The sequence below is a fragment of the Gymnogyps californianus genome, chromosome 10 (genome assembly GCF_018139145.2).
Source record: "Gymnogyps californianus isolate 813 chromosome 10, ASM1813914v2, whole genome shotgun sequence".
NCBI classification, from domain to species: Eukaryota; Metazoa; Chordata; class Aves; order Accipitriformes; family Cathartidae; genus Gymnogyps; species Gymnogyps californianus.
The window spans coordinates 28,369,912-28,393,282 of NC_059480.1; the positions used below are offsets into that span (position 1 = coordinate 28,369,912).

The following is a 23,371-nucleotide window of genomic DNA, read 5'->3' on the forward strand; positions in this document are numbered from 1 at the left end:
GGCAATGCTTTGTGGCCTTGGCCCAGGATTGAACACGGGTGTACCAGACCTTGGACTCACGTACTGTTTATTTCACAGAGAACATCAAATTCGTTATTCAGAGCGAGAAATGCAAAACGGGACGAGAGAAAAGTTGCATACACAGGATTAAACGCAGCTAATAAAGCTTTCTTCTAGCATTATTTAGAGTATTTGTCATGCAAGTACTGACAAAATAGAATTTTTCTATTTTTAAGCAGCAGAAACGGGCAGTGCGCTTACAACATCCGTACCACCGGCAGAAATAATCATGTAGTAACAAGCCCACATACCGAACGCAACCTCTCAACTGCAGTCACGCAGAGTACCTGCTCCCACCGACACACAGCGAGATCTCCCCTGCAGCCCACCTCCACCTCCCCCAGCCCCGGCTCCTCATTTCAGCGCAGGGGACAAGGCAGAGGGCTGGATGGGGGAACCCCTCAGAGCCAAAGTACAGCAGCTTGCGAGCTGGAAGAGGCAGCATTTATGTCTTTCTATGTCGGGATCTACAAGTGAGCCTTGGAATAAGCATACAGCTAGCATAGGTGTAGTTTTACACTGAGCAATCTTGACAACTAGCACCTGCTGTACATGTACAGGCACTTCTGTTCAAGTCGGAGACATGATGAATTTTCTAAACTCAGACACTGCTAGAAAGAGCCTGAAAACTCTTAATGCCTGGTGGTATTACCGCTTCTAATAATTCCACGTACAGAAGCATTTGCTTAAGTGCCGTATGTACAGACCACTATTTAATACTAATTAAAGGAAATACAGCCACACCTACAAATTGAACATTCTTACGAGAAGTCAAAATAGTTATACTGTCCTATTCAACAAGTAGAGTCTTAAAAATCTGCTTTTTTTCCATACCAGTTAATATCCCACAGAATACAGAAAGGTTATCAAATGTGCCCAAGTATTAAAGAAAAAAATTATGAGCTGAGGGTGAGAGAGCAACCTGCATCTTCTCAACTGTCCAGGAGAAATTAAAACTAACATGGGATGTTGATTTTCAAAGTTTTACTGCAACGCCATGTAATTTCTTCCATACCTTCTTGCGTTGGTATGAATACACCTTTTTCTGGTTTACCTTAAACCACTTCCAAAACAACCTGACCTAGCTTTGGAAAGCCTATTTGCAATGGATTAAAGGCACATCAGGAACCACGTAAAAATACCGAGAGTAAAATGCGTGCATTGATAGCCCAACCTCAGGACTCGCGCCAGAGCTCAGACAGTGCCAGAACTCAGCCTAACACCAGCGCAGCCCCTGACTGTGGCACCTCCTTGGCCCAGGACCACGATCTTGTGGAAAATGCTAACGTTTACGTCACATTTAGATGAAACTTGTCTCTAGAGATTGTTCTGAAACTATGAAAATTGAGGAGCTGGCTTTTTAAACACAACGTGAAAACAGAATTTAGCAAAACGTTCAGTCTTGCTGCCTGTCTCAAACCTTAGCACAGACCAAAGCGCAGCTCCTCGGCCCATTCAATGCATGAGCTGCAACACAGAAACCTGACTATTCCCATGACACGTGGAACACATATCAAAATCTTGCAGTAAAACCACATACTCATTTTTACAGCGGTCACTAAATAAAGGCACCCAACAGCTGGCATCAGTATTTGTTGAGCCTTCCTGGACGTAAATGATTGACTGAGACTGTGGACACAAAGCTTATTGACCCATCTGGGTAACCCATAACCTGATACCACTATCTTAACCTTGGGAAGTGACCTTTTGAATGAAGAGGTTTTGCCACATTTTAGAGAGCAATTATTTGGAATGACAAGTCCAACATGTCTAATCATGAGACTCTGAAGAACCTTCAGCTGTGAAAAGAAAGGAGGAAAAGGTCTTCCCACTACAACCCTGCATCAATACCGCACAGGTCTGAGACAAAACACCATTAGTACTATGACCCACACCTCAAATCCAACACACAGGAGATGCAGGAATTCTTTTTAAACCAGTAATTAGGTATGTTCATCTTTTAAAGACTTGATTGTTGGAGAATTATAGACAAGATCTGACAAGAGAAGGTATTTTTCAGAACATCTCTGAAAGAAATTCTTCACACAACAGCTACCTGATAGATCCAGCAGTTCCTGGCTTTTCTGTTCTCTGCATTTCCAGAAGAGATCAACAAGTTCTTATTTGACTTACTAAGATATACTGTTTACTGGTTCACTAATTATCATTGATGAGAAAAACGCAATTCTGCAGCAATTTGTCTGTCTTATCTGTTGTCGGGCACAACCGACAAGCACACATGCAGTGTATTTCTGGATTTGTACTAAACTGACAAATAAGGTCTTTGATGATTTGTAGACTTCAGGGTATTTATTTTCCCCACACAAAAGAGAAGCATACCCTGGTAAGCCTAATAAAACAAGAAAAAGAAATGTACAAAGTATTAAATAATTGTGAGACCTTTTCTTGCTGCAAACAACAAGTGGTAGTTCCAGTTAGTTTTTTCAGTTGCCTCCCAGAAACAGTTTGGCATGATTTACCACAGTATCTTTGGTATCCAAGTTAGTTATTTATTATTTTTTTTAAATTAAACTAAGAAAACAATTTTTAGAAACTCACAAAACTTGTTTTCTTGATTAATAGCTACCCTAGTTTAACAGGTAAAACAGCAAGATCATCTAAATTTTTGCAGATACATATTTAAAATGCAACCTCTTAAATTATACTTACAAATGGAAATGATTAAAATGACATTAAGGCATTAAGAAGCACATACACAAAATTTATATTGCTGTGCAAGTTTCCCCAGCAAAACTCAGGGATTTCTGTGGATAAGCTAAAGATGCAATCATTAACACCATGACAATGAAAGCTATTGCACATAAAAACCCAGGCAATTACCACTGCTGCCAACATCCACAGATACCGTTACACCGAGAGGAGAGAACAAGCAGAACATACAGGCAGAGGCATTGCAGGAAACGACCTACCGAAACCCTTGTTCTCTGATTGCAAAGGCTGGCGTTTCCAACGGGAAGATCTCGGACTGGACGAACAGCTCGCGCACCCGACGATCTATGACCTTCCCGTACTGCGCTCCGGCATCGAGTATGACGACGGCTCCCTCGTAGTGGTGCTGCCCATCCTTGAGCTCTCCTCCGGCGTTCTCCGGCTGCGAACATCACTCGCGTCAGCGCTTTATGGTGACACATTGCAGACTGCAGACTTTAAGCCAGATCTCTTAAACAACTAACATCTGCAAAGCTTGCTAAGGTTGCCTACATGTTAATTTATGATTAAAATTATAAAGACTAGCAGAGAAACTTCTAAATGAAAAAATCCTCAAGTTTACAAGGACCAGTAGATGCACTAGCAAGATAAAGGGGCTATGCATTAACACAGCACATCCCTCCCAAGCAGCTACACAAACATGACATCCCCATCCCCAAAACCAAACATTGTACCAATTAGGGAAAAAAGTGCTAATAAGCTAATGAAGGCAGAGCTTTCCATAAATAAGAAGTCATATGCCCTGCTCACCACTACAGCCACTCCAGCTTTTTCCATTCTACAGTTCCATATAAAAGCCAGCACACCCTATGATAATTAAGAGCATGTGTCTTTTTCTCAAGCAAAACAGGACAGTAAAAAGTCAGAAGAAAAATGTTTTTCCCCATCGCACTGCCTCATACGCTGAACTTTCACTTGCATTACCTCCTGCAGAGAATAAAAAGACGAAATTGAGAACAAATGTCTCTGCTAAATGATTTAAAAAAAACCCAAAAAACCAAAAAAACAACTTTTGAATGCAGCATTCAAGCAGATTGCACATCGGAACAAAGGAATGGTTCTCTTTGACCCCGTCACATTTGAATTGGTTGGCCAACTTCAGCTAAATCTGAAAGAGAGCTAGAAAACGCAAGGACAAGTTTCTTCTTTTTTTAAAAGAAATTGTGAAAAGAGGCAGGATCTGAACACAACCGCACTGTAAGACACCAAGAAATTCATACAGAAAAAATCCTGCTGCTTAAAGAAATTGCTTACTTTGGGGGTGTTTTTCCCTTAACTTAAAGCTTACACTGTTTCCTTGCCAATGTAGTTTGATGAAGGAAAAACTGGGAAGGGTTTTACCTCGGCAAACACTGCCTCAAAACACATCGTGAAGCTTACGACCATTTCAAGTTTTAAATATGGCACGTTGGAGTTGTTCTGCATATTTGTATCGGGCAACACATCCTTCGACCCCGGGCTCACAGGAGGCTCCCACCAGGGCTGCTCAGGCTCCGAAGAAAGCTGGGGCAGCCTGCAGCGTGCCACAGAATTTCCACGTGGGTCAGATAATCACCCTCACATCAACCAGAGGTCATTCTGGAGGAGAGCATCATCCTGCCGGGACACATTCTCCCTGACAAACACACGGCAAAGGCTGCCTTTGAGCTTTCTTCCTCAGCTACCAAGAGACACCTCAGATAACTGTCTTCAAATTAGTCAAGGAAGGCAAGCACGCTGGAAGCTTCCAAAGTTTACACTAGCTGGAAAAGGTTTTATCTAAATTAAAGGACATAAGCAGAAAAAATAGTGCTAAATCCCTCAAAAGCCTAAATCCAGGTTAGAGTCAGTTACTTAAATTTCTTTCCTTCAGCTGGTAGCTGAGCATGCCTGATGGGAGCTCTTAATGACTTTTTAGTCTTGGGTTACACAAGAAGGGCACATGTTGGAGGAGAGCAGACTTCAGCAGCAAACGCCCCTTCAAACCACCCTGGTCAGATGGAGAGAGATCACCAGAACTGTCTTCCCTTCCAGTGGAAGGAAGGGAATCGCTTTTAGAGTAATTCTGGGCACCTAGCAACTTCTAAATTAGCAGTTCTTACGAGAAAGACCAACATCCTTACTCCTTCCTGATCCCATTGCATGGCAAACACTATTCCTTGCAGTGCTATTTCTTATTAAAAGTCTTCAATTGTTTCAGAGCACGTGCTGTAGCTTGTACCATGAAGGGACAGAGCTCTGCAGCCCTCTCGGCTTAGTGTCTGAGATTGTCCACTTCCACCTGCAAGAGACCAGGGTGGGACGTAAGCAGTCCCCTCCAGACCCCCGGGCAAGCCACGGGTGCATGGCCAGCCCTTGCACGGATGGGTCCCACCTGCCAGCAGTGCTACCCTAACGTTTCCCACCCTGCAGACCACCCCTAAGAACCTGCAGAATGAGCAAGAAGAAAGCAGTACAACTCTGTGAAGGCAGCTTTTACACTTTACAAGAAAAAAGGGCTAAACCCAAGTTATTGTTGGCATCAGCTCAGCTGGACCGATGGCCAAGCATTTACATCTGTAGCTAGCACATAAATCTCATTTTCAGTGCCCTACCCTGAAGGCGCCGAGCTGCTTTGAGCAGTCAGGTGTAGTTAGCTGGGCCCAAGCAACAGCTCTGGGGGAGACATGCACATGAAAACAAAAAGAGCTTGAAGTTACATTGGAAGTAGTTTGAGAAACATTGCATAAGGCGGCCTAAGTAGGTCTGTATCTCAAATAAACCCGCGCCTTCCTTAGTTCTCCTCAGCAAAAGCAGGACAGTGATACACACCCCTTCATCACAAGAACGAACCGGACAAGCCTCTGCACTGCAGTCACCCAGATGTGAGCGCTCGGCTCCTGAGCTGGCAAACCCCTTCGCTGAGCCGTCCCTGCTTCTTCACTCTTGCAAAGTATAGCATCATTTTGCACAATGATCAGAGGAACACTTTCACAGATAACCACATCAACATTAGAATTACTTCTTAATCGTTTACGTGGCCCTGAAAGATGGCTGTTTAAGGCTTCAAGTAATAGCTTATTGCCAGAGTTTCACTGGGATTCCATTAATACCCTCCCAAAATCTCAAAAGCCAGTGTCTAATCATAGCTCAGAAGGTTCTTCCTCAGATGATGCTAAGGGCATTCGGGCTAAAATCCAGTAAAAGCACTGCATCCACTGAGCAACACAGATCTCCTTACGGGGAACACGTAAGATGAGCAAGGCAACATGCACCTCACCAGGAAAAAAAAAAAAAAAAAAGAAAAAAAATCATTCAACTGGTGGCCTAATAACTCGCTGCTCCCTTAGATGTGGGCTTAGAGTAAACCACAGGCTGAAATAATTTTCTCCCAGTACTACACAGGGCACTGCCCACTGTCCTTTTCTCTTGTAGGCAACCTTGCAGCACACCCCCAGCATACGTCCAAGCAAGCCCCATCCCGGGAGTTAACGCAGGCGACTATCACCACACAGACTGCGTCAGAGGAGTTTCTGTACTTCACTTTTGAGCTAAAGTAGAACTGTAAGGAGGTCCAGCTCTAAACAGAGCCCAATAGAAACACTACCATAAATCACATGGAAGAGGAAGGAGAAAGCCGGTAAGTCAGTACAGGATCTGGCTTTATTTATTTAAAGGCACAGTTCCAAGGCTAGAGATTTTGAACCCAAATTTAACAAGGGAAACTTCATCTAATAAAATCAAAAAAGGAACAGATGCTGTTAATATGCAGCCAACATTGCAGTTTAGCTCATGCGTTTGTATACCATACGCATGCCAGGAGAAAGATGAAGAGGATACCAGAAAGCCCAGCTCCTGCAGGGACAGGGTTTATGGAGCCAGCACCTCTTCCTAGTGGGGATTCTACAGTTTCTAATAAAAGCTCTTGTCCCCTCAGTAGGGGTATAACTAGAGTTCCTCGTCTTCTCCTGGTCTGTTTTCACAAAAATCTGGAGAACTTGCTATTTTTCAGAATTTCTGTCGAAGCTGGTTTGACAGCTGTCCAAGGCGGTTCAGGCGTTGGGGCAGAGCAGACAGAGGCACCGTTCCAATGTCCTGAGAGCAGGACTAAAAACAGAACGGAACTTGTGTATGCCCAGAGAAAAATGGAGGAAAAAATTCTATATTCAGCTAATTTAAATCACAAGTCACCCTGAAAACCACATCATACTTGAAGGATTCCTACTGTTCTCTACGACTGGTGAAACAAATAAAGCAATTACACTATCAAAACGCTGTATCTCCAAGGCTGCCGTTTGCCCGCTGTTGCACAGAACCGAGACCTGGAACCGAGGTCCCGAGTGCCACCTGAACCGTACTGCCACCTCCGACTGCACTGCCGTGGCAAGGGTCAGCCTCAGTCCATCATTTCAGCTCTACCAGCTTGGTAACACTGGAAGGAAAAAAGCTTCCATTGCTGCTGGGTTTTTTTGTGTCCAAAAAAAAAAAAAAATTTATGAGTTCTATAATGAGCTGTGGTAGGAGATGTGCCATCAGGCTTGCATTACCAGCTAAGGACACCGCATCTCTTATTCCTCGGTGTACCTACCTAGTGCTTTAAACTAAGTTTGCAGGTTCCTAATAGCCCACTTCTGCAGAATCAGGGAATTTTTCAGCATTTCACACACCCACACGCTCGCAGGATTTTCATTAATGCAATTTATAGAACACATTAACATACAGAACAGTCATATTCTGGAGTACCAAGAAGCACCTGGCAGAGCCCGGTCTGCAGCAGCGGCCCCTCTGCCTGAGCCCTCAGCCCTGAGCTTTCACCCACACTAATAACTTAGGACAAGCCTAGACCAGGAGCCTTGATCTGGCACTTTCAAGCCAGCGCGGGTTTTACAAGAATTTAATTGTTTCCCTGTGGTATTAAAATTAAGCAGGTATAAGAACACTTACGCATATTTTTTCAAAGTATAACAGGAAAGTAACTCCTTCAAACTCAGGCAATCCCCAAGACTGATACAAGAGCCCCCAACCCGTTACCTCAGACACACTTTAATTTACATAAGTTGCAAGCAGATTTCCAATGGCTGCTGGGACCCGGCCCCCTGCGGAAACCGCTCTCGTTAGCTCTCGTTACCCGCTTCCTGCGAGAGCAGGGTTTGTGGAAGATGAGCTTCACATCACATAGCTAGCTCTGGGTGCGACCACCCCAGACAAGAGTAGCCCTCAAGAGCAGCCCCGGCCAGGAAAGGAGATTGCTTCGATGGTCAGGGAAAAGCATGTCAGAAAACTTAAGTAGGGACCAACTGTGCACTTAAAAAAAAAAAAACCCAGAGTCACGTTTTCTTGCAAACTAGATAAAAAGTCTAGAACAAGGCTTTTATCCTACTACAGAAGCGGCTTGAGACAACTTGCGGGGTTCTGGTTCAGAAGTTGCATTATCAAGAAAAAACTTCAACTTCATAAAGGCACACGAGTCATTCTGTCACCCCGCCATGCAAGAGCTACGCCGACACACATCTTTTTTGCCACTGTCACTGCAAACTGGACACGGGGCGACGCTGAGGGAGCAGCGTGATCCCGGGGGGGGTCACCAGGACCGAGGCAGCGGGCCCTGCACAAGGGCTGGTGGGGGGCAAGCCTGCCCGCTTCTACGGCAATTAAGCAAACCAACTTTTCTCTCAAGTTGGCTGAACGAGTGACCGTTCTCATGGGGACCTGACGCCCAAACAGCGTGGCGAGCTGCCAGGAAAGGTGCTGGTCGTACCCCCAGGGAGCCCCGTTTCGGTTTCGTCCCCGCGGAGGCAGTGCAGGCCGTGCAAGGCACTGAACAGACCCGGCCCAGGCGGGCTCGGCCGCACCACCAGCCAACGTTTAAAAAAAAAAAAACAACCAAAAATAAAAAAATCCTATCAAAATCCAGATTGTGAAATCAATTATTTTTCTCAGAGCAACCGCTGTTGTGACCGAGCGGGCAGAGCAGGGGACGTGGGCAGCTGCCCGCGCAGGGGACAGGCAGGCACCGGCCCTCCGTGGTCCCCACACCCGCAGCCACCCGGCCGCGCTCCCCGGGCCGCCGCCGCCACCGCCGCGGACCCCGGCCTGCTCCGCGCCGCAGGGCCGCCCGCAACCCCCGGGAGCCGGCCGCGGGGGAAGGCCAGGCCCCGCCGCGCCATGTGCCCGCCGGCCGAGGCGGCAACCAGGCCAGACCAGGCCGGGCCGGGCCCGTGCAGCACAAAGCGCCCGTCAGGCCCGAGCGGGAGGCGGGCAACGTCCCGTACCGGGCCGCGGTGAGGGGAGCGCGGCGGCACTGACCTTGGCGTCTCCGTTGCAGAGGGCCATAGGGGCTGCCGGGACGCGGCGGCGGCACCGCCTCCGACCGGCGGGAAGCGGCGGGCGGGCGGGCGGCCCCGAAGCGGAGAAGGGGGAAGAAAGGGCCGCGAGGAGCCGCCACCGCCGCCGCCACAACCGCCGCGCCGAGATGAGCTAATGCCGCCCGGCTGCGCCTCCGCCGCGGGTAGGAGGAGCCGGCCCGGCCCGGCCCCGCTCCGGCGGAAGGGGCGGAGCGCGGGGCCGGGGCCGGCCGGGTGCCTTGGGGTCAAAACCCTGGATTTAGGGGCTGGGCAGAACAAGGGAGTCGGAGGACAGCGGCGGCAGCAGCAGCGCAGCCCGGCGTCCCCTCCCGGCTCTGCGCGGGTTTAACGCCAGGGATGCCCGCACCGCTCCGGGAGCTCACAACCGTTGTGCGCATCCAGCCCAACTAAGCCCGGCTTACGGTATTTGAGCTCCTGGGCCTACGCTTCGGTCCGTTTTAAGGGTACAAATGAAGGTAGCAACGCGGACTTTACAGTAGGCGTTTTTCCGTGTGTCAATATTGTACGGGATAAAGCGTGCCTTCTGTTTCTGCTCAGGTGGAATTTCTTAAAAGACGCTGAGGAAGGTAACGACATCAATGAAAGTCTCCCGGTAATGTTCCCAAAATGTTTTGGAAACCCTTCTCTGAACTTCAAAATTATTAGTCCTCTGAAAGAGGGAAATGAGGAAAGGTGCAAGTATAAGAATTCAAGTTACATATGGAATTACAAACCAGTATCTGGTTCCGCTGTCAGATTCCAAGCAATTTTGTCCTAAGGATAATATCCGTGTGTAACTTTTGTTCTAAATGTTTTAATTGCATTATGGCTGTGGTGCATCTTTCAAGAATTCAAAAAAAAAAAAAGGAAGAATACTTTAAGCATTAAAAAGAGAAGTGAGACACACAAAATGTGTTTCTGATGGTCTAATTATCATGTATCTAGAAATAATGGGTAAAAGAAGGGAGAGGGGAAAGTAACATTCGCTTACCTTGGTTCTTACTGATTTTTATTTCTGTTAGTATAGGAGAGCCAAAGGGCAAAAAAAAAAAAAAAGTAACTTAATTTTTATTATTCATCTGCTATTTACCGTCTATTTAACACAGTTGTTTACCAGCCTGGGGTGGGCGCACACTCGCCGAAGAAGGTCTGAAAGCACCCGGGGGGTTGGTGTGCCCGTTGCTTATAGCCCCGGTATCAAATACGCCGAACACCGACAGCTGCTCTAGCCCCGCAGGGCCGGGTTCCCAGCAGAGCCGGGGCGGCTCCGGGAAGCCCGGCAGCTCCCCTCTCCGCCCCGAGCGGAGCAGCTCCTTCGCCTTCCCTGCGCTGTCCCACCGCCAGCGTGCACCGTGCTCACCGCCGAGCCCTGAAACTGCCTCCCGGACGGCCCCGCCGCGGGCCTCTCCCGGCTCCGGGGGGGTCCATGCCGCACCACCGTCCCTGCGCGGGGCCCAGCGCACACCGCGGGCTGTCCGGCCAGGGCCCCGCTCGCCGCCGCGCTGCCCCGGCTGACTCCCGCCCGGCGGGACGAGGGCCGGTCTGTCAGGATTGAACGGCAACGGGGCGGGGCGACGGCCTGACGCAGCTGTGCGGCGCACCAATAAGGCTCAGCCACGCCTGCCGCGAGCGCCCGCGTGCCCGGAAGGGGCGGGGCAACAAGCGGTTGGCGGCGGCCGGGCCGGTTGCGCGGCGTCTCCTCAGCGGCGGGCGGCGGCGTCCGCTCCCGCCTCGGCTCCCTGGGGACGCAGCACGACCCCGGGCCGCCGCCGCCGCCACCGCCGCCGGTGGAGACATGTCGCCCGCTATCGCGGCCAAGGAGGGCGGCCGGCAGCGCCGGGCCGGGAGCCATCACCACTGCCTGGATGTGAGGAGCGAGGCGCCGCCCGCCCTGGCGCTCTGTGAGGACGGGCTGCCGGGTGGTGAGGCCGAGGCGCTGCTGCCGCCGGAGCCGGGCTCGCGGGGGGCGCGGGGGTGCCGGGCGGAGCTGGGCAGCATCCTGCTGCTGCTGGTGCTGTACGTGCTGCAGGGCATCCCGCTGGGACTGGCGGGCAGCGTCCCCCTCATCCTGCAGAGCAAGAGCGCCAGCTACACCGACCAGGCCTTCTTCAGCTTCGTCTTCTGGCCCTTCAGCCTCAAGCTGCTCTGGGCCCCCTTGGTGGACGCCGTCTATCTGCGGGGCTTCGGCCGCCGCAAGTCTTGGCTGGTGCCCACGCAGTACGTCCTGGGGCTCTTCATGATCTACATGTCCACCCAGGTGGACGTGCTGCTGGGTGACGGGGAGGGCCGGGGCCCCGACGTGGTGGCCCTCACTGTGACTTTCTTCCTCTTCGAGTTCCTGGCGGCGACGCAGGACATTGCGGTGGATGGCTGGGCCCTCACCATGTTATCCAGGGAGAACGTGGGCTACGCCTCCACCTGCAACTCCGTGGGCCAGACGGCCGGCTACTTCTTGGGCAACGTCCTCTTCTTGGCCCTCGAGTCTGCCTCCTTCTGCAACAAGTACCTGCGGTTCCAGCCCCAGCCCCAAGGGATTGTTACCCTCTCAGGTACTGCCTGGGTACCGCCGGCCTGTGTGTGCTGATGTTGGGATGGGGATGCTTCTTCCCTGAGCCTGGACCAAAGCTCCGTTCAGAGCGAGCAGTGGTTTGGTGCTGTGTACCAAGCAGGTTTGGTTTGTCCCCTGCCCATGAGAAAGCACAGCCTGGAGGGAGGCTGGCGGTGTCCACTGCGACATGCACTGAACTTCCTGGCTTCTCTGGACTTAAGAGTGTGGGAAACCTGCCTTGTCATTATCTTGGCTGACCTAAGCACTTTGGAGAGAATTTTCTTTTCCCCTTAGTTTAATGACCACGGAATAGATTACTGTTTTAAAAAAACCCAAACAAACCAAAAGTTTTGCCTCTTTTTAAGGAGGCCTTTTAAGAACGTCTCCTTCTGGGAGGAAGGAAAGGGGAAACTAAAAAAAAAGGACTCTTCCAAGATGCTGTTGTTCACAGAAGTAGAAATGACAAGCGTTCAGGGTTGACCACGTAGCCTTCTGAAGGAAGGCCTTATTTTAGTAAATTAAGGGGGATTTTGTTTTTTCTTTAATGAATTAAATGGTGTCTGGTAATCCAACCATAACTAGCTGTTAATGTAGGGATGTCTTCTGTTTGGTGTTTTTTGGGTTGTTTTGGTTTTTTTTTTTTTTTTCAGAAAGGTTCTATGTGGTGGTTGATGATAGACATATTGCCTAGAAGAAGCTTAAAATGCACGTTTTGGTTGCAAGGTTGAGTTTAGCCAGCTCAGCTTATGGGAGGACAGGAAAAACTGGCAGCACTTCTGGTTGCAGTCTCGAAGTGACCATGGCTAGCAATGAAGAGTAAATTCTCATGGTTTTAGTTTCTTTTCCCTCTCTTACATTGATTGCTCTGCCTGTACCATGTAAGAGAAAAGGTATGTCAAAACTGAATTGAATTGTTGTTTAAAGGCTCGTTTTTGCTTTCTGTCCGGTACCTATCTTATTGATAAATCCGGATATCGGTTTCCAAGACTGCTGTACTTATTTTGTTAGCAATTGTGATAGCTGCATAGACTAGTCTTCCTCTTTCCTTCCTGTTGATAACCCTATGTCTGGTCTATATGTCAACAAGCATAGAGTAGTCCTCAAAGTAACCCTGCTGGTTTATTGCTTTCCTTTGTTTTCCCTTACTGTGTAGTTCATCAGTGCTGGCATGTCTCTTCCCTCTTGCTGCATTGGCAGACTGACATCTTTTACTGCTGATGCAACTTGCAAATCACTGGTGTAGTTAAGAGAGCTTGGTTTGCCTATACTTATCTCCGCTGTCCAGGTTCTTTGTTGTTTTGGTTTTTTTTCTCAGTACTGTTTGTGTAAATGGATTTGTACTATTAAAAAGTGCTGTCTTTGGAAAAAAAAAAAAAACCAACATCCAAACCCAAACAACACCAGCACAACCTGTTTAACTTGTCCTGGAGTACTAACCTGGGTAGAGTAAGAAAAGCAAATAACTCTGACACTGTAGTTGCAGGATATGTCTTTTTGGGTAGTAGAACTGGCTGCAAGAAATTTCGCTTCCCTTGTTCATGTGACTGTATGCCACAATTTGCTGTGTCCGCATTTCTCCTGAAGCAGCTGTAGAGCAGCAGTACTGTAAACCAGCTCACTGAAACAAGGAGAGTGGCCCTCCAGTCCTAGCACTGGTTGTAACGGGGCTCGTGATGAGCCGGTTCGGGCAGTTAAAGCAACAGAAAACTTTACAGTTTGAAAAGGTGAATAGTTTTCTGCCAGTTCACATCTCTGAATACTTTTGTCATAGGCTGAGTGCCGATACTCGGGAAAGAACAAGTCAACACTTCATGATCCCAAGTCAGCTTCAAGTTGTTGAGAAGCAACAGCAGTAGTCGTTCTCATTAACTTTGGGAAATAATATGAACAAATGTGAAACCATTCATCAAAACAAATGCTGTGTTACATTGTTTCAGGCTAAAGTTCTAGAGAAGAAAATGAGAAATAAATTTCATTGGGCTTGTTGATTTGTGCTAGCATGTACATGAGTTTAGCACTTTACTGTTAAAATGACTTTTTTTTTTTTTTAAAGGGGGGGGTGGGAAGCTTACTGGCTGTGTTTGTTGATTCCTGTCCAGTTTGCCGTGCAGTCACACGAATGCCTGTTCCAGCATGAAGGAAGAGAGGTAAAGTGTGAGTGCAGGAAGAAGGTGCCCCTTCAAGGCAGCCCAAGCTTACCTGGGCCAGTGACTGTGGAGCACCCTTTTTCCTGGGAGGAGATGTGTAGCTATAGAATTACTTAAAGCTGTGTCCTGGTTTCGGCTAGGATAGAGTTAATTTTCTTCCTAGTAGCTGGTACAGTGCTGTGTTTTGGATTTAGTGTGAGAATGATGTTGATAACACCCTGATGGTTTTAGTTGTTGCTAAGTAGTGTTTGTACCAAGTCAAGGATTTTTCAGCTTCTCATGCCCAGCCAGCAAGAAGGCTGGAGGGGCACAAGAAGCTGGGAGGGGACACAGCCAGGACAGCTGACCCAAACTAGCCAAAGGGATATTCCATACCATAGGACGTCATGCCCAGTATATAAACTGGGGGAGTTGGCTGGGAGGTGCGGATCGCTGCTCGGGAACTAACTGGGCATTGGTCAGTGAGTGGTGAGCAATTGCATTGTCCATCACTTTTTTTGCGTATTCTAATTCTTTTAGTAGTAGTATTGTCATTTTATTATTATTAGTAGTAGTAGTAGTAGTATTTTCTTTCCTTTCTGTCCTATTGAACTGTCTTTATCTCAACCCACGAGTTTTTTTTTTTTTCCGATTCTCTCCCCCATCCCACTGGGTGGGGGGAGTGAGCGAGCGGCTGCGTGGTGCTGAGCTGCCGGCTGGGGTTAAACCACGACAAGCTGTTGTGATGGAACGCCTGTACCCCCATGCACACCTTGTTGATGGTTATTTTCCAGCCTGGTCCGTCCCTGATCCAGTCCGAAAGTTTGCTTTGCCCCAACACAGTGGTTTATTTTGTTAGTAACAGTGTAGAGGCAGAGACAAAATAGGGATGGGGGGAGGCAGCAGTGGTGGCACCAGAAACTTAGTGCTAGAAATTCCTTGTGTAAACTGTAATTTTAAAGTTCTTTTACTTGTAGCCTGTTAGTGGACTTTACTGTATTTGAAAGGAAGTGTACCTTCTTTTCATGTAAACCGCCTACAACCACAAAAACATTTTTCTTATCTGGACTATTATATATGGCTTTTTTGTTCTTTGGGGTTTTTTTTGTTGTTGTTTTGTTGCTAATGCAGCCATTGCATTGCTGTACTGCAGCTGACAGGGCTGACCTGATCAAGCATATTCATGCAATGATGCTCAAAGCTATTTCTATTCCCATCCTTGCCCTGTAGGTCTCTCACTGCAGTGATAATGCTTAGTGCTATTATTAGAGTACCACTCCTGTATGTCTTTTGTAGACAGTAGCTGTGATTAGCATGACACTGAAAATTCATCTTTTACTTAAAAATACATATTCAGGGTACCTTTTTTAACAGAGGAGAAAGCAATCCGACAGCATTGGTTATGAGATCCTCTTTACTTTAGAAAACGAAAAAGTAGCTGGTGTGGAAGCAGCAGAAAATGGTTTGAAATGCCTTTTCTTCTTTTACATTAAGAATGGAAGGATATACCTAAAGTAGTCTTTCCTTGTTTTCTTCCGTGCTTGTTGTGCTTGTTCTCTTACTGTGCATAAGAAGCAGCTAATAATTGACTAAACCTTTGCACTGTCTTTGCCCTTTCACCAGCCCTCGCTGCTTATTTCAAGTCACCGTGAGGCTTCTGGAGTTGCTCGTGACCAGGAAGATAAAAGGCTACTTCTGTCTTACCCTCTGCATGTTACTGAGTTCTTTCTTGCCTCTCTCATAAAGGTAGAGGATAGGATTGTCTTAGATTAATCCATTCACTAACTCAAAAAGTACTTGTCGTAAAGTATTGGCGTGTTTTTACTATTGCTGCCTTAAAATCCACAATTTAGCAAATATTATATCTGCTTAAAATAGAGCATTTAAAAGTTAGCAAGTATAATATCCACTTAAAACAGACATATTTGAGTGACTCTTTACAACTGTGTAAGAACTTTCATCAGGCCATCTTTACACTCATAAGTATAAATCTTTGTTTCCTTCAGATGGTAGATAGATATTATATAGGGAGTATAGAATTGAGGCACAGAATAGTTACGTGACTACACAGTAAATCAACTGGAGAGCTGTGAATTACTTCTTCCTCTGAAGTTTTTTCCCCATCTTGTAACTATTAAATGTGTTTTTTCCTCCTCTATCAGCTTTTAGTGGTTGTATGTGTAATCCTTCAAAATTTTTATTTCTGTTTCTCCTCCAACGTGCTCATTGTGGCAATAATACACAGAACGCCAGGGAAGGGACCCGGTTTGTTGCTGCTCTTCTGTCTCAGATCTCAAGCAAACGTGGTTATAGAGTGAGGGGCAGGGAAGAGCTATGTCAGTGACTGTGTGTAGCTATGTGTTTGTGGTTTGCTTTTGTTGCTCGTTTTTAGGAGGGTCAACGAGTAATGTTTTTATTTAATTTTTGATTATTAGGCTTATATTTTTGCAAAATAACTGCATTTTAGATGATGTAACTGCATTAACAATTCAGTGAATTGTTAATGAAGTGTTGATGATGGCTGCTAGAAAGATTTTTTTTTTTCCTTAATTTTTATTTTCCCCCCCTCCAGATTTCCTGTTTTTCTGGGGAGCTGTCTTTTTAATTACCACTACACTGGTTGCCCTTTTGAAAAAGGAAAATAAGGAAGTAACACCAACAAAAGAAGAAACAAAAGGCATCACTGATACATACAGGCTGCTATTCTCAATAATCAAGATGCCAGCAGTTCTTACTTTCTGTCTCTTGATTCTGACAGCAAAAGTAAGTAAATACATATATGAATTGTTAGATGCTGATGATGTCAGAGTCTGAAAGGTTGCTAAGTCCTCTGATGTAACTTATTTTTTAGTTTTGCTAGTGGTTGTCATCAGAGTTCTGAATTTTCACATGAAATTTGAAATTGCTTATATCATCATGCTAAACAGCGCTGTACAACAGAAAACATTTGTTTGAGCTTTTGTGTTTACACAAGCATTAAGGAGAAGTTTGATTGCAATCTAGTATTAAAGTAATTTGGTTTTAAACATTTTTAAACAGTTAGGCTGTTTGTGTAGTCTGCAGTTAAAAGGACAGAAAATGTTTCTTTTAACCTAAATACTATTCCCAGAATCCGCAACTCTGTACAAACTAGGTTTCCATGGCTTCTTGTTGGCCATCGTGGATACCAAGAGAATTGGTAGCATGAACGTCATTGCTATGTTTAATGTCCTTGGTATGGTTTTGGCACTGATGACAAGAAGAGCGTGCAAGTGTAGAACATGTCTCGGAACTTATTTGGAAATCAAATCAGAGACAGAAGTGACTTGTACTCTATCGCATTTCTCAATTTACTTAATACCGAGTAAACTGAATTTCTAGCCAAACTATCACTGTGTCCTGGTTTCGGCTGGGACAGAGTTAACTCTCTTTTAGTAGCTGGTACAGTGCTGTGTTTTGGATTTAGTGTGAGAATGATGTTGATAACACGCTGATGTTTTAGTTGTTGCTAAGTAGCGCTTATCTTCAGCCAAGGACTTTTCAGTTTCCCATGCTCGGCCAGCCAGCAGGTGTGCAAGGAGCTGGGAGGGAGCACAGCCAGGAGAGCTGACCCGAACTAGCCAAAGGGATATTCCATACCATATGACATCACGCCCAGTATATAAACAGGGGAGAGTTGGCCGGAGGTGCGGATCACGGCTGGGAACTAACTGGGCATTGGTCGGTGGGTGGTGAGCAATTGCATTGTGCATCACTGGTTTTTTCCTTTCCTTTCCTCCTCCTCACCCCACTGGGAGGGGGAAACGGCTGCGTGGTGCTGAGTTGCTGACTGGGGTTAAACCACGACACACTGCTTTCCTCAGTTTATTTTTTCTAACTTATATTGCAGGTTGGATTTTCAGCAGCAGATGCTGTAACAGGACTCAAATTGGTGGAAGAGGGAGTCCCGAAAGAGCACTTAGCTCTGCTCGCAGTTCCAATGGTTCCTTTACAGATAATACTGCCTCTGATTATCAGCAAATACACAGCAGGCCCCCAGCCACTGAACACATTTTACAAAGCTATGCCTTTCAGGTAAAAACAAACAAATCTCATTTTATAGAAACGTAGTAATTTGCGTATTCAGATCAAGTATAGGATTTCTTGTGCAACTCTAACTTCCAGATACAAGAACGTACGTCAGAATTCTCATAGTAAGTTGAACTCTGTGTCTTGTGCCTTGAAGATGATTCATGTAGTATCACATGTAAGAAAGCAGAACACAAGGTGTTTTCAAGATGCATGTACAACAGCATTAGAGCAGTACTCTCCTGCTCTTATTCAGTGTCGATAGTTCCTTATTCGTGAATGGCTCTGACTAGATCTGGGACTGTATCCGTAAAATTACATGTGCTTCCCAATGTAAGCGTGGCAGAACGCATTGACAAGTCATTGGTGCATCTGCTGGATGTATGCTTTACTGAGGTAACGGAGAGGAAAAGAAGCTGAGTTAGGCTGATACAGAAAAGGAGACTTTTCATTTCTGTGTTAAGTCTTTTATATAAGAGTTTGCTTATGGAATTCTAAAACCAATGAATCCAGTAAATTACCTACTGCTGTTACTCAGTAAATCATGTACCATGTCTGTAACAGGTAGCTGTTACTTTAACGTGTTCTTATGCAACTATGTATGTTTTCGCCAGAAAAAAAAAAAAAAAAAGAGTGGCTCTTGCTCCAGCTGAATTTGGTTGGGTATCTTGTGCATTGCTTTCTACAAAATAAATTTCTGCGTGAAGGAGCAGGGGAGAAAGCTAGTATAGGAGATCTGGCAGTGAATTATGTTTGTATGGAAGATGGAATTGTTTAGGTATAAAATGTTTACAGTTTCAGTGCTTGTCAAATATTTAATATCTAATTCCATCTAAGATAGAAATAGTTGTAACTATTTAGATATGAACTATTTTAATGTATTCTGTATGTATAAATGTTCGATAGTTGCTTTGTATCAAAGAAACACATGGGAAGAATTACTTGAATTACAAATTATCTTTCTTATTCCTCCAGATTACTGCTTGGTCTGGAATTTGCTTTCTTGGTATGGTGGACTCCTAAAGTAAAACATGAAGGAGGATTTCCTGTCTACTACTACGCTGTAGTATTGTTGAGTTATGCTTTACATCAGGTAACATACACTGTACATGGGAAGGGGAGGGGGACAGGAGGGTATCTCATATCAGTCAACTAGACGACTATAAACGCTGTTATCTGCTTTTGTCCTTAGTTACACTAGAATTCCTCTAAGTCTGATGTGTGTTCTGTATATTACTGTATTGCTATATTTACTTTTGATACTCTTGCCAATATTATTTCTCCCTCTTCCATGTGTTCCGTTGGACATCATCTGTGGAGTTACTTTTAGTTGACCAGATCCACTTTTGTTTCCCAGATTATTATTTTTTTTTTCCCCCAAAGCCAGAAGCTCAAAAGCATGGTGGAGTTGGAGAAATCCCAGCATTCTGACTGAGTGTCACAGGCATGATGATGATCGTGCTTATTGTGCAGATCCATGAAGTTATGTGATCCTGGTCCTAGAAAAAAATACTTCCTTGATTTTGGAGGAACGTCATAATAGCTCTGATCCAAAGGCCTGGGAAACAAATGCCTGATACAAACTGGGCTTTGGATCAGAACTAAAATGTATGCAATGCCTTGAGAGTTGATTTTAAATGCAAAAGTGTTATTTTATAGGCTGTTTTAGCTGGCCGCCTTATACTTCAGGTTGATAACCTGAGTCATTCGAGTGCATGTGAGGCTGGGTCCATTTCAGCATGACTTGAGACAAATGGCAAGGCTACTCCTTGCTATTAGTAGAGAGACAGGCTGCAGAAGTAAGTTCTCTCTTGTGCAATTTTAAGCTGCTGGGATTATTTTTCAGTCAGTGTTGCTAACTTCAAGTAATCTCTTAGAACAGTTTTTATGTTAGGGTTTTTAGTTGTCATTGTCTGTTACTGGGGAGACCTCACTGTCCTGTGGGTTTTCTTAACTCTTCTACAGATCACACTGTATAGCATGTATGTTGCAATAATGGCTTTCAACGCCAAAGTCAGCGATCCGCTGATTGGAGGAACCTACATGACGCTCCTAAATACCGTGTCAAATCTGGGAGGGAACTGGCCTTCCACCGTTGCACTCTGGCTTGTGGACCCACTGACGGTGAAAGAGTGTGTAGGGGCCCGGGAACAGACCTGTGGAACTACAGTTGCTGCAGAAGTAAGTTTTGGAGGCTGCGAAGGTCTCTGTTCAATTGTTTCTCGACGAAATTGCTTCTCTTAGTATATTTTTTGCCTTTGAAAGCCTTTGTAGTGCATAGCTTATGCTTAAAAATTCCCACTGATTGAGCTAATTTTCCTGATAAAATTAAGTCTGTTTTTATCTGTACACTCTTAATAACTAACATCTTACCAAAGATTTGCAGTTGCAGAGTAGCCATCCATTTCTTTCTGGGCTGGGATGAAAAGCTGGTGGTAGAAGCACTAGCTTGGTGCCACATTCTCTGGGGTGTAAGGAGGCTGTAGTTACATTTTTGAGAGTAAGCCTTGCTAAGTTCAGGGTTGTGTAATTAGGCGCTCTGTTCTTGGCAGGCTGTCTGTCCTCCAAGTCTCTTAAGTTTTGCGGTAGGTTTTTGTTCTGTCTTTCTGGAGGCTTCTTATCTGGATACCTTGATACCTTCTCCTGTGATGTTACTTTGCTCTTTGTCTTTCATCTTCACTTCCCACGTGAAACTGAGCGGTGTGACTGTCTGCCTTCCCAGTTCTGGGGAGCCCTGTGGAAAAGAACAAAGAACATGCTGTGCTACTGTACACTGATCAAACAACAGGACGCAAAACTGCCTGGAAAGCAAAGTTTCAAATTCACCTCCTCATGAGCAGATGAGAAATTTCAGCGTGACTGTTTGGAAGGGTGGAAATGTTTTGGGTTTGGCTTTTTTTTTTTCCTGTACTCATGACTGAGATTTATTTCACTCTTGAATGCCAGGACTCTTTGGGATGTGGAGGTTCTCTAATGAAACAAAGTGTTCTCGGAGTCAAACGTGACTTGTTTAAACTGGAGTTACAGTTTTTCCTAGTTGCAGCGGGGAAAGGGCTTCCGCAGGGTGTGCTTTTTCAGCCTGTCCCTCATTGGCTTGCCACTAATCAGGTTCCCTGGGCCTGGGCCTCTCCTGAACTTAAGTCCTTGCTCCTTCACCTCACTCCTCTGATCTTTTTTCACATCCTCCCAGTTGGCAATGTTCGTCCACCACCACCACCATTCCCTTCTTATTCCTAATCTGATCTTGACACGTCTCAGAGTAATGAAAATGCTGGCAGAACCTCAACTCAGAGGATTGATTTATCTCGGGATTATAGCAGTATTGAAAGCTGAACAATAGCAGAAACGATCGTGTGCTATACACTTACCCTTTAAATGCTGGAGTTTTTGTCTTCCAGTTCTGCAATTAAAAAACATCCTGGGCATGTTTTTCCCAGAAATACGCAGCATTTTGTACTGTTCATTTGCAGATTCAGTGCGGTGAGATGCTTCTGAAGAAGCAGTTTGGATGGCTAGAAAAAAAACCCCAAACAACCTTTCTTCATGGGCTTAAGAACAGTGATTGCACCTCCAGGCCAGCAAGAGACAGCTGGACAGTTTCTGTTTCCTAGAGTTAGCCCCTTGGGCCAATATGCTCCATTTCCCAAATGTTTCATAGCAGTTTTGTTACTTTTCATACTGATGGTAAGCTCGAAAGCCTCTCTTACTAACTCCATAAGAAACAAGGAAGAGTACACAAATACATTTAGTCGTAACCAAGAGCAAGTAAAAAACAGTGGATATCTAATACCTACTTTCTAAAAGTCTGTGTTTCTGTATCTCCCCGAGAATACTTCACGCATCAGCTTCTGCTTCTCTGTTGCAGCTCTGCACAAAAGCTGGTGGTTCCTGTGTTACTACCTTGGACGGTTACTACGTGGAATCCGTCATCTGTGTCATTCTGGGATTTGGCTGGTGGTTCCTGCTTGGGCCAAAACTTAAAAAGCTGCAGGACGAAGGACAGTCTTCGTGGAAGTGCAAGAGGACCAATTGATGCAGTTTAAATACTGGAGGGACTAGCAAGGTCATTTTAGTTTTATTACAAAGACATATCCCCTAATCAATAAACAGGAATGTAGGTATTTTTAAATGCCGCATCACTGAAAAAATGGGTGGCTGAGACGGTGGTATGTTTGTATGTGATACCACTTGCCCTCCCAATATGAAAATGTAAGTTCAGAAAGTAATTGTTAAAAAATGGCACCTATGTACTACATACATGTCCCCGAGCTCTAGCTTCAGAGTCGTGGCTGCTGGTGTAACCAAAGTCTGAATTTCCATATGGGAACTATGGAAAAGCTAATTGTGCCATGTCGATCTAAACAGCAGCATTGCCAGCTAAGTTCCAACTCTATTGTCAAACAGAAACGATCTGACCCGGGGAGCTGACCCAGGGAAGGATGTCAAAGGCATTTTGACGTGTAGGTTAAGCGTGTTGTACTATGGAATTCCTTGTGGGAAGATAAACGTACAATGTCTGTGGGCTTTGTTTCTTCTCACTTTCTGAACTGTAACCACACCTCAAAGGATGAAATGTTTCAGAGATTCTTTTAAATGTATTTTCTGGCTTTTATAAGCTTTAAAGATTTATAAGAAAATATTTTTATAAACAAATTACATTTGTTTAATTTATTTCTGCTGTTTCAAAGCATTTTGATTTACATTCAAGGTACTTCCTTGATGAAAAATTGCTGTAAGGTAGGACTTGAGTAACGCACAATACTCTAAGCCTTGAGTCCTGAAGATGTAAACTGGATAGTGTAGCAGCTAGCACACAAAAGACAGGCTTCCAAAGGAGAAGGCGTGCAGGCCTTCGGAAGGCGGTTGTTACTCTGAGGGAATGAATTGATAGTGGTGGTTCCTCTGTGTCACTAAAATTCAGACATTCAGATTGAAGATCAGTGGAAAAAAATGTGACTATTCCCAGCTCGGGGTAAGAAAAGATGCTGAGTGCCTTTGAAAGTGGTTTGGTGATGACAAACTTGCCAAATTCCCAGCGAGTTGGTGTACGACTTGCTGTCACATAAATCAAACAAGCTAAATCCCGTGGTAGAGCTGCTACAGAAATTAATTACCGACGCCATGTAGGGGAAACATTCCCGTTGCATTTATCAAGAATGACTTCCCTCCTGAGTGCCTTAGTGACGTACAGCAGGCATACTGTACGCCTAGAGAGAGGGCACTTGGACATTGTTGGATGTATATGGTACATCATTATTAAAAAAGAAAACTATTAAAAATACCTTTGGAAGGTAAATGATTTTCTTTTCCATTCTGTGTTTCTTGCCTTGTCAAGATTTGACTTTTTTTTTTCTCCCAACCCTATTTTAAAGTGAAATAATTTATTTTTTTGAAGGATTAGAATTATTGTAGACTTAAACATCTTTAACATAAAAATAACTTTCTAAGAAGAAAGAAGCAACGCAACCTCTTCCTCGAGAGTCTGTTACTAACATGGGAACTGGAGAAGGTGCATGGTACCAGGTTCTGCTATAGATCCCTTGGTTACTGCAGGGGCT

At 45.4% G+C, this 23,371-nt stretch overlaps 2 protein-coding genes across 3 annotated transcripts in view; one reads left to right on the plus strand and one right to left on the minus strand.

Annotated features, from left to right (window-relative positions):
* The window catches only part of GMPS (guanine monophosphate synthase), a 28,616-nt gene extending 19,484 nt beyond the window's left edge, over window positions 1-9,132 (minus strand). Inside the window, exons 1-2 of the mRNA XM_050902506.1 lie at window positions 9,055-9,132; window positions 2,991-3,172 (exon numbers count right to left, since the gene is read on the minus strand). Coding sequence (XP_050758463.1) covers window positions 2,991-3,172; window positions 9,055-9,081 — 209 coding nt within the window. The 5' untranslated portion in view covers window positions 9,082-9,132. The remainder of the gene's footprint in view (window positions 1-2,990; window positions 3,173-9,054) is intronic.
* A 1,754-nt stretch (window positions 9,133-10,886) lies between these two features.
* On the plus strand, window positions 10,887-23,042 carry SLC33A1 (solute carrier family 33 member 1). Of its 2 annotated transcripts, XM_050902455.1 has the most exons (6): window positions 10,887-11,641; window positions 16,339-16,529; window positions 17,635-17,819; window positions 18,789-18,906; window positions 19,779-19,994; window positions 21,679-23,042. In XM_050902455.1, the coding sequence occupies exons 1-6, from the start codon at window positions 10,888-10,890 to the stop codon at window positions 21,844-21,846; spliced, it is 1,632 nt and encodes a 543-aa protein (XP_050758412.1). In that variant the 5' UTR covers window position 10,887; the 3' UTR covers window positions 21,847-23,042. The 2 variants fall into 2 exon arrangements, with proteins under 2 accessions (XP_050758412.1, XP_050758413.1); XM_050902456.1 differs by lacking the exons at window positions 16,339-16,529; window positions 18,789-18,906.
* Window positions 23,043-23,371: the final 329 nt, after the last annotated feature.

Coding starts and splice junctions, on each gene's coding strand:
- SLC33A1 (XM_050902455.1), top strand. CDS start 10,888: ATGTCGCCCGCTATCGCGGCCAAGGAGGGCGGCCGGCAGCGCCGGGCC. Junction 16,530..17,634: donor TCTTGATTCTGACAGCAAAA/GTAAGTAAATAC, acceptor CTTATATTGCAG/GTTGGATTTTCAGCAGCAGA. Junction 19,995..21,678: donor GAACTACAGTTGCTGCAGAA/GTAAGTTTTGGA, acceptor TCTCTGTTGCAG/CTCTGCACAAAAGCTGGTGG.